General features: G+C 39.1%; 1 protein-coding gene and 1 long non-coding RNA gene across 12 annotated transcripts in view; one reads left to right on the forward strand and one right to left on the reverse strand.

Annotated features, from left to right (window-relative positions):
• The window catches only part of LOC114060720 (serine/threonine-protein phosphatase 4 regulatory subunit 1-like), a 58,836-nt gene that overhangs the window by 41,281 nt on the left and 7,207 nt on the right, over nucleotides 1-10,348 (forward strand). For all 11 annotated transcript variants that reach the window (XM_027890447.1, XM_027890443.1, XM_027890441.1 and 8 more), the window contains 3 exons: nucleotides 2,114-2,272; nucleotides 3,404-3,534; nucleotides 4,629-5,149. In XM_027890447.1, coding sequence (XP_027746248.1) covers nucleotides 2,114-2,272; nucleotides 3,404-3,534; nucleotides 4,629-5,149 — 811 coding nt within the window. The remainder of the gene's footprint in view (nucleotides 1-2,113; nucleotides 2,273-3,403; nucleotides 3,535-4,628; nucleotides 5,150-10,348) is intronic.
• LOC114060722 overlaps nucleotides 89-10,348 on the reverse strand; it is a 17,924-nt gene continuing 7,664 nt past the window's right edge. Inside the window, exon 3 of the long non-coding RNA XR_003571946.1 lies at nucleotides 89-171. This is a non-coding gene — a long non-coding RNA (uncharacterized LOC114060722). The remainder of the gene's footprint in view (nucleotides 172-10,348) is intronic.

The raw sequence follows: 10,348 nt of genomic DNA on the forward strand, positions 1-10,348 counted from the left end.
ACAGAAGAAGGGCAGCTAAAATGATTAGACAACTACTACATTCCCTTAGTAGGGAAAATAGCTTGGAGGCAGAGAGTATTTGCAAGTTCAGAAATGCATTAGGCAAGAAGTAGGCAGGAATATGTCTTTTAATGTCTATAAATGCAGTGAGAGATTGAAGATACAGTGAGGCTTATGTGGTCTTTTTAAATGACATCACTCAGTGCTGTTGTTCATAGATTTAATCTTCTCAAGTCAGTTTTCCTGCCTCAAACAAAACCTCACTTGCCTTCCTGGAAAGGAGGGGAAGAGAAAGAAAGGTAAAGGAAATAAATGAAGCTGGGCATTAACAAATGAAGTAAAGGGAAGAGAGACAGTTTCAAAATGGAAAAGCAGGGAGTTGGATGGACTGGTGAGAAGAGGATCCTTAGCAGTGCCCCCCTTACCCTAGTGGGTCCAAGGAGCTAGTGGATGTTTTGCTAGGTTCAGAGACAAGACAGGGCTGGGGAGCAGAAATCATCTTGGCAGTTACTGGGATTCTTCTTCAAGCTTTCTCCTCTTGAGGATGTGGACAGTGAGCTTGTTGAGGGCCAGAAGAGCCTGATAAGTCAGTGCCCTGAATTAGCAAGGGGCTTATATAGAGAGAGTGTAAATGTAGGCATGACTTCAATAAGAGACTGCAGCATTCTGCAGTTGTGATATTGGGACAGGTAGACTTACTGTGCCACTCAGGGCATTTTTTTATGTACTTACGACATTTGCTGTATTTTCCACTCTGTACTAAGTGATTCAAGCCGTTTGGCAGTGAAGTTCAGTTGTGTGGATTTGCATCCCATCTGCTTCTTGATTTGGGATGTAAATTGACTTTTCTCACACAACTGCCCTTTTAGCGATTAGTGTAATGAATTTGGATTAAAACTTTGTAGAGGGTGTGATTAGGCTATGAAATAAAAAATTTCATTTGAAAGCAATAACTTGTGGCAGGACAGCTGGGGTTCTCTTTTCATAACAGAGAATGCCATTTTCTCATTTTGGATTATTATAAAAACAAAAGGGGTGTAAAAAGCTGAATGATAAAATTTCATTTTCTGACATAGTTTTTTTTTTTTTATTTAGTTAGAGACAGAGTCCAGAAAACTTTGATGCAGGGTGTAGGAACAGCTGAACATCAGTAATTGTGAACAAAGCTGTAGCAACAGCCATTGTATTACTTACATCTTGTTATTGTGCCAGTTCCAAGCCAAGGCAGCCATGTGATGGATCTGAATGTCTGTTCCTCACCTGCACTCTGTCCACCCTTACCATTGTTGTTTCCAAAAAACCCAAACATCTGAGCAACTTGAAAGTGCTTCAGTTTTATTAGTAAAACCACTGGTCTGTTCAAACATGTTTTCTCCTGCACCAAATACACTGTTTCTCTCATTTCCCTGTTTCCCTTTGAAGTTCAGGTCCTGCTTTGTAGGGTAGGTGGTGTCAAAGATTGATAAATCTAACAATGAGAAGTTTAGGTGGAAAAGTTTTTCTTTCTGAAGATGATATGCCTTTGCATTTCAGTAAGAATCTTACAAAAAAATCTGAAGTGGTCTCTGATAGTCAAAATGTTCCATCACAGAGTCAAAAAATGTTAAGGGCTGGAAGGGACCTTAAAGATTATCTAGTTCCAAGCCCCCCTGCCTTGGGCAGGGACAACTCCCGCTAGACCAGGTTGCTCAAGACCTTATCCAACCTGGCACTGAACACTGGCAGGGACGGGGCATCCACAACCTCTAAAAGAATGGTGTAGACATGAGGTTTTGTGTTATGATAGGTTTGCTGAGCTTGGGGATATTTTTGGAGTTGTTTTTTTTTTGGTGGGTTTTTTTGTGGTATAATACAGGTTAAAAAGTTAGTATTTCTTTGCTGTGCTTCAGACAGGTGAATTTTCCTTATCTGTATCCATAAGTAACATGAAAACAACTGATTAGAAGGGGTTGTGCTACTGAATGTGTGTTCTTTGTCTTGCAAATGTTAAACTAACTCACCCGAGTATGAGGGTGGAGAACCAGATGAAGGAAATGAATGTGAAAAAAGAACTTGCCTTGAAACAGGTGCCACCTATTAAGACTTGCAAACTCACTCACTATGTTCCTAACAGCTGCCGAGGTTTTTCCAGCTCTGCTCTGATAATGTGTGGGGAGTTAGGAAAGCCTGTGCTGAATGCTTCATGGCAGTTTCTTGTGCAACATCACAGGAGGTCCGGAGGACAAAATTGTCAACCCTTTTTATTAATTTGATTAGTGATCCTTCACGATGGGTAAGAATTGCTTTTTATTTCTTGAATAGCTGTCATTTTAAAGGGTTTTGCTGCAGTACTCCTTATAAAACTTCTCACAGGTGTGGATAACCTCTTTCACGCACCTCCAGCAAAATTGTTCTGCTTAGTTTGTCAACGGGTGTAGAGTCCCTCACATTTTCACTGCGGCATGTAAGAAAAACTGTGTCAGTGGGATAGCTTTTTTCAGCCACAGAACTGCCTGTAAGTTAACACTGCTGAGAATCATTAATAAAACTGGAAAATTAATGGGACTTAACTTGTATTCCTTCGGGTTCCCTACCACCATGTCTTTTTTTGGGGGAGTGGGGTGGTGGAGTTTGTTGTTGGTTTGTGCTTTGTTTGGTTTTGGGTGTTTTGGGTGTTGTTGGTGGGAGTTTTTATTATTTTATTTTTTATTGTTTCTTGTGTGGGATTTTTTTGTTGCTGGTTTTTGGGTTTGTTAGTTTTTTAAAATTTATTTTATTTGTTGTCTTGTAGATCTATTCTTAAACCCTAAGTTTGCTATTAAGCAGACTGCTTCCAAGAGCCAAGGATCTTATGCACAGGAACATGAGCTCTTATATCTTGGAAAGTCATGCAAGTTGTAGCCCAGCAGAATTAAATCAAATAAGAAAAGTTGAGATAGAGAATTGTTGACAAGGGGAGAATAAAAAGTAGGAGACAGGAGGAGGAAATGTGCAAAATAGCCAAATAGGAAAGGGAAAGAAATGTAGAGTTTATCAGTCAAACTTCCGGAAGTAAAACGTCTGTTCACTGTAAATGATGCTTTCCTTTCAAGTTTTAAAATTCTCAGCTGAGCTTTCAAATATACCTATTTCGACTATCTTAACAGGTTCTGATTTCTCTCGTTGTGGGGAGTAGACCTGTCAACTTTGTTACCTGTGATTTAACTGGTTTTACCCTGCTTTTTCCTTTTTCTTAACATTTTTTTTAACTTGGCACTGCATGTATACAGCTGGCTGACTCCTTCCAGGCAAGAGCCTCTGCTCTTGCTCCCTTTAGTGTGCTTAAGAGCCTTCCAATTCCTAGTATCAGGCATTTTATGTTTCATAAGACAGCAAGATTTATATATATATAACTTTTTTTTTTACCTTGGACCCTTTCCACTAGGTCCGCCAAGCAGCTTTTCAGTCTCTGGGGCCTTTCATATCAACTTTTGCTAATCCATCCAGCAGTGGCCAGTATTTTAAAGAAGAAGATGGTAAAAACACAGAAGATTGTGGTTCTGCACAGGAAAATAGGTAAAATTTGCAAAATCTACAATTTTTTTTTTCTCGTTGCCTTTCTTTTGTGTTAACTGCAAGTTTAGAAAATTAACTTACTTAGATAAATTTAGTGTCTTGATATATGGAAAGATCTGAATTATCTCATCTTAATAGACCAAAATTTTCAGTTACTTACTGAAAATACATGACTATTCAGTAAGTTAGGATATCTTCTGTGGTGAAATGATTGACCTGATAGACAAGGGAGAACAGTGTATACTGTCTGCCTAGACTTCAGGAAGACTTTTGACATAGCCTCCCGTAAGGTCCTTTTAGAGAAGCTGATGAAGTTGGTTGGATGAGCAAACAGTGAGGTGGATTGATGGCTGCTGAATGGCTGGGCCCACAGGGCACTGATCAATGGTGCAATAACTGGTCATGTAACTCAAGGGTCAATATTGGGTCCAGTCCTGTCTGGATGGTGGAGCAGGCTTGCTGATGGCACAAAACTGGGAGGAGTGGCTAATTCACTAGAGGGTAATGCTGCCATCCAGAGGGAGGCGTGGACATACCAGAGAGAGTCCAGTGAAGGGCCACAAGATAATAGAGTGGAGCATCTCTCTGAGGAAAGGCTGAGAGAGCTGGGACTTAAGCATGGAAAAGAGAGGTGTCAGTGGGATCTTATCTATGTCCCTAAATGCCTGAAGAGGACAGAGACAGGCTCTTTTTAGTGGTGCCCAGTGACAGGGTCAGAGGCAATGGCCACAACCTGAAACACAGGAGGTTCCCTCTGAACAGCAGGAAACACTTCTTTTTACTGTGAGGATGACCAAGCACTGGCACAGGTTGTCCATGGAGGCTGAAATATTCAAAAGCTATCTGGACACAGTCCTGGCAACTAGCTCTGGGTGTCAGTGCTTGAACAGGGGGTTTGGCCCAGATAGCTTCTAGAGGGCCCTTCCAACCTTGACCATTCTGTGATTTTCTGATTTTTTTTTTTTTATTATGATGTAAGTAAATGCACTTTGATAAATAACAAATTGATAGCATGTGTTTGAATTTTCAAGAGCATCTGTTTGCAACAAGTTTGTTTTGGTTTGTAAATGTTCATTTGCTTTGGCACTCAACAGTGAACAAGTCAGGACCACAGAAGATGTCACAACAGATGAAGAGCACAACAGGACAGAGGATCTGTCTCCACATGTTGTTGATAGCGATGATCTTGCAACAAAACTTGAAAATGCCATGGAAGATCAAAATACAGTGTCAAATAACTCCCAGAGGGAAAGTGATTACCAGACTGAGTCATCCTTCCATTGCACTTTGTCTTCAGAATCTTGTAGGGAAATGGCGGATGAGAATGAGGAGAGTTCTCATTGCTGTACAGCAGGTCTGCGGGAGGCTGGGCTGAATTCACAGGAAACCTCTCTTCCAGAGCAGGAATTGTACAACTCTTTCCATTTCTGGAGGACTCCACTTCCTGAAATAGACATTGACTTTGAGCTTCAGCAGACTTCTGATATAAAACTCGATAGAGAAATTCAGGAACTCACTATGCCAGTGTCTCCAAGCATTCCTATGGCAACAAGGAAAGAATTAGAAGAAATGATAGAAAATTTGGAACCCCATATAGATGATCCAGATGTTAAAGGTATGAGAAACGAATATGCATATGTTGCTTTATTTCGGCTTTAATCTCCCAGTAATTTTAAAAGTCAGAAATTCTATTTTCTCCTGGTCGTCAAAGAGATTGAGGAAAATTGATGTGAAATCAATTGTCAAAATGGATGGTGAACTTAAAGAGAACTTGTATTTCTGTAAAGATGTTTAAAAGGACTGTGACTCCTTTTATAAACTGTGAATGCACATGCAGTTAGTATAAGCTTCTGACTGCCTGTTTTGACATTATAATCAGATGGTTCAAAGGCATAAGCTGTTGATAAGCAAGTTTATTTCTAATTAGCGCACATGAAAAATAAGGCAGATTAAGAGGAGTCTTTTTTGAAATTATCAGTGTGATTAAAGGTTTTCTTTTTATGCATTATCCATTTTATTTTTGATGAATTAGTCTTCTCCATTTTTCTGCAAGGGCTTTATTATTCCAGTCTCATTTTGTCAACTTTGATGTGACAAGTTTGTTGGATCAGGCTGATTATTGATCCAAGCTGAATTCTTGAAGTGAACACACATCTTCCATCTTGAAAGCTCTTGAAGTGTGGAGAAGGGTTTTATAAGTATGGCAAGCTGGTGGAGCACCACCTCAAAGACATTTCATGGGCTAAAAGGATGTGGGTCTTTTACACATACTTACTTGAAATAGGTTTCTCTTGGTATTCGTACACTGAATAAATGGTAAGGCACGTCAAGCTTGAGCATCACAGTCAGAAAGTCCAGAGGTACCACTGAACTATGTTATTCTGGAGCTGAAGAATCTCTAGGAGGAAGCATGGTCTCTTTACCAGAAAAAGTAGGAAGGAAGAGACAAGCTTGTGGAAAACATTTTTGAATAAACTGATACTGCTCTTGGCATATTTTTATTGTTAGTGGGTTGATATGCTAATAACTTTTCTTAAATCTATTTTGGGCTACATCTATTTAATCAACTGTGAAGTCAGCAGATAAAATTTTATTGCTTTAGGAGTGCTTTGGGCACTCTAAGGAAAGAGGTAAGAAAACAATTCCAGCCTTGCTAATTACCTCGTTCTTCAAAGAACCCATCCCCAAAGCTGACTGCTAATTCTCACACTGCTGTTAAGGTCTGCTTTGTAAAACTTTGTTCTATCTAGTTACAGAACATTTCTTAAACACACTGATTTACCTAAACATACATATGTACTTGTACATCTACAATTGCCCTGTGTTATGAGGTTGTTTCTCTCATGTGTGTTCATGTCTTGTTTCAGAGCAGGTTTTTGGATTTTTTTGTTTGTTTGCCGTTCTCTTGACTGGGTGCCAGGAGGTTTTCTGTGCAGTTGTTAACCAAAGTTTGTGCATTTCAACAGAAGAGAATTGTTACTAGGATGTCAACACCAAGGGTTCCCAAGTGACCACAAGTTAGGAAAGATTTGAATTAGGGTTAGCAGTACCATTTATTCTAATTAAAGGTAGGAGCGGATGGTCTTGTTTACTCAGTCACCTTTGTACTCCATTCAGTACCGCTGACTTGGGCAAGGATGTGTAGTGAAAACACTCCTAGTTTTCCTCTGGCCTGTGCTCTCATTCTTTGGTCTAAGTTCCTGAGAAGCTGGCATTTAACAACATGCCTCTTTTGATTTGGTAATGTTGCCATTTTACGTTTGCTCCAAGTGCAAATAGTATTTATTTTGCATGCTTGCCTCAAAACATTGAAGTTCATGTAGAAGTGGGAGGTATCCAGGCTTTAGTCTGAGTAGGTGACTTTAATGCCTATGCTTTGAACTTTACAGTTCATAAATTGCGACAGACCAGAGGCAGACTCACTCTGAGGGTGATCCAGAAGATCAGAGCCCTGACTGCCTCCTTGCTCCTGGCAATGCCAGGAATTAAGGCTTCCATCTTCACCATCTAAAATTGTTGTTGCTTACTGATGATGTAAATATTCACACCAAAGATTACCTTAATTTGTTATTTTCATAGAAATGTTATGAAATGACTTCTTCTCACAGATAATTTTATCTCTGGTATATATGGCTTACACGTGTTTGCCAAACAGCCCTCATCCCAAATGATCCATAGGGTCTTTCCCCACCTGTGCCTCCCCCTCCCCACAAGGCTAACTATTACATTTTTATGAGTCTTGTACTGTGAGTGGGCTGGTTCTTGACAGCAAACACTGAGCAAGCCAGGGATTCTTTTTCCTCTCTTTCTTTCTTTCTCTCTTTTTAAATCCCTGTGGCCTTTTCCTTGCACTTACTTTCTTCATTGATTTGCTGTCACCTAAGTTCCTGGACTCCTGCTTCCATGCTGTGCTCCTTGTCTTGATTGCTGTCAAGGGATGGGAGGGGAAGATGTGGTGTTCTCTGTGGTGGGTGAGTGGACACCTGCTATAGGAGAACTCCTCTAACAAATTGGCACCCTAGAGGCATCACAAGAGGAAGTGGGGATGAGTTAGTAAAAGCGTGGTTTGGGAATGAAACTGTAGTGTATGATGTTATACATGTGTCAATAAGGTTAAATTGTTCAGTTGAACTTAACTCTGGCTGTACCTGTCTCTCTGTGCTTGACTGTGCAAATTCATCAGCCTTCTCCTAATGTTTTTGTTTGGTTTTTTTTTGAAATATTTTCTAAACTTAAAAAAAAAGGAAGACAATTAATTCCTGTGGTGCGGAACCACGTTGGAACCAGGATCATTGGCGCAATGTTTTTGAAGTCTTTAAAGATCACACTGAATTTGTATTATTTGACTCTGCAGAATAGCTAGTGATGGTAATAATTCCTTGTACAATTAGTGGAGGTTGATGATTTCCATTTTGCTGGTTGGTTTCAAAGCTAGTCTTTGACGGTTGAAGTGGATGTGGAGCTTGGTGCTGAAGTTCAGCCAGCAGTGATTCTTTCTGAATCAGAAAAGTATGGTTCTGTTGGGTTTCATTGGATTTTTTTTGGTATGGGTTGTTTTTTGTTGTTGTTCCTTCCCTCCACCTCACCCTCTGCTTTGCTCTGTATGTTCATCCCTAGCAACTACTATATCTTTGTACCCCTATCCCTTCCCTCCATATGCATTTCCCCTCCTATTTCCTTTATTTCATTTCTCTTTCTTCCTGGATTTGGCATTCCTCTATTTCACATCTCATCGCTTCACATTCACTTCATCCTTGTGGCCTCTCCTGTCCTTCATCCCCACATCTTCAGGTTGTAGAATTGACAGGAAGCTGGGGAAATGCACATTTGGGTCAAATTTCTTCTAGGACAGGCAGAGGAAATCAGAACACATGTGGTCTCCATCTTGCTAAACCCCTAAGCAAAGGTGGTCCAGGTGTGTGCAGGCTGACAGAGCTTAGGTGAGGAGTATGTCTTGGAAAATTCCCAATTACTGCTGTAGATACCTTCACTCTTGTTACTAGAAGTAATTTTTAAAGCTCCATGTGGATTTCTCAGTAAATACATGTACAGTGTTGAAGCAGTAAGTGTTTTTACCCAGTCAGGGTAAACTTTCTTGACTCTTCAGTGAAAATGAGTGGAGTATACATTTTTCATAAAATTGTCCTTCATGAAAGAAAGTCTTCAAGAAAAATGTCTCTTTAATGTGCAGCAGAGTAGAATTATTTTAAATTTTCTGGTTTGATTTCTCTGAATGAGAATAATTTGGAAGTCAGCCAGGCATTTCTTGCCCTAGCAGCTGTTCTGAAATGATCACCTATTTTTTATGGTTTTTGGGCTGATTTATTTACATTTTAAGTTTTGCAGAAATTTATTAACCTTGATCTTTTTATTTTCATGGACCTAAAGTACACAGGTTTATTGTCAGTGAAGTAACACTCGAAGAGTGAGATTGTAACAAGCTTTTATTAACCTTAAAAATTGCAACATTCCTAATGTCTATATATTTATATAGAAATTTTACATTATAATATATATTACATATAGATATATTAAAACTATATATTTTAACTTAATCTGTTTTATAGTGGAAGCATAAGTATGATGATTATGTTTTTAAGTTTTTAATGATGGATTTTTTCTGTTGAGGTGAATTACAGAAGTATAGCAAGAATATCTTTGTGTTGCTCTATCAGAAATTTGATGCAGTTAGAGAATTAGCATTGCATATTGTAAAGAATTATCTTTACTCCTGCTCAGCAGACTCTACCTAGAAATCAGTGAACCTGTAGTGTGTTTTCCAGTTTTTGCTAGCAGCAAGTGTGTTGAGTTATATTTTTTTTAGGCTTCTTTTAATAGTTGTACTGCAAATCTGTTTCTTTTATCTATGAATGAGTCCAGCTTTCTTTGTTTAATTCTTGTTAACAACTGTATTAAAAAAGCTAGAGGGAGAAATTCAGATTCTGTAGCTTAGTATGGCAACATGGGATTGAAAACAAGTATATGGTTTGTCGTTTAATTTCACAATGAACATTTAAGAAACCTTGGAAAAGACAAAATCTATGAAGAACAGAGCTTCTGGATGCCTGGGTAAGCTTAGTGAGTAAGACTTCCTTACAGCAAAGACTTACAGCAATGAGACTTGCTTGCAGCAAAGACTGCCTCTGATACTTGATCTGCTCAGGTCAGGTATATCCAAGGACAGTACTTGACAAAGCCTTTTTAAAATTAGTATTTAATGGAGGGATATAAAGCAGAGCAGTCTCAGAACTGCTGTATCTTTCTCAGAAGAGTGGACGGCAGAGCATGGAGTGCTAATGTTTTCTTTTGATGAATAGGAGGACATCAAACAGTACAACCTTCATTATTTGTTTGATGGATGCCATGAGGCTAAAGTGTCCTGTCCAGAAAAGAGTTACTGGTATCTTTCTGTGTAGATCTCGCTTTAGAGCTGCTATAAAAACAGAAGAATTTAGTGACCATATATATCAAGAGATACAATCTCTCAGAACTTCAATGCTTTCTGTATGAGTAAACATGTTGTTAACCTTTATTTGAATTACATTTCCCTTCTTTCTCTTGCTCCCACCTCCCACAAATGACCCAGTCTGTAAATTAATATTCATGTGCTGTTCTGCCCCAAAAATTATTTTCCCTGTTCAGATGTACTGAGATTCTTAAAGAACTGATCCTGCCATAACAGCAATCTCTTATTCCTGTTGGGGTTTTTTTTGTTTGGTTTTGGCTTTTTTTACTTTAAGGACAAATACTGTGGTTTGGTGGAGCATCCTGGGAAAAGAGTGGAGTGACACTCTCATTGTCCCCACTCTGGGAT

The sequence above is a fragment of the Empidonax traillii genome, unplaced genomic scaffold, assembly GCF_003031625.1.
Source record: "Empidonax traillii isolate 1590-97213 ecotype Southwest subspecies unplaced genomic scaffold, ASM303162v1 scaffold288:size648122, whole genome shotgun sequence".
In the NCBI taxonomy this organism is placed as follows: domain Eukaryota; kingdom Metazoa; phylum Chordata; class Aves; order Passeriformes; family Tyrannidae; genus Empidonax; species Empidonax traillii.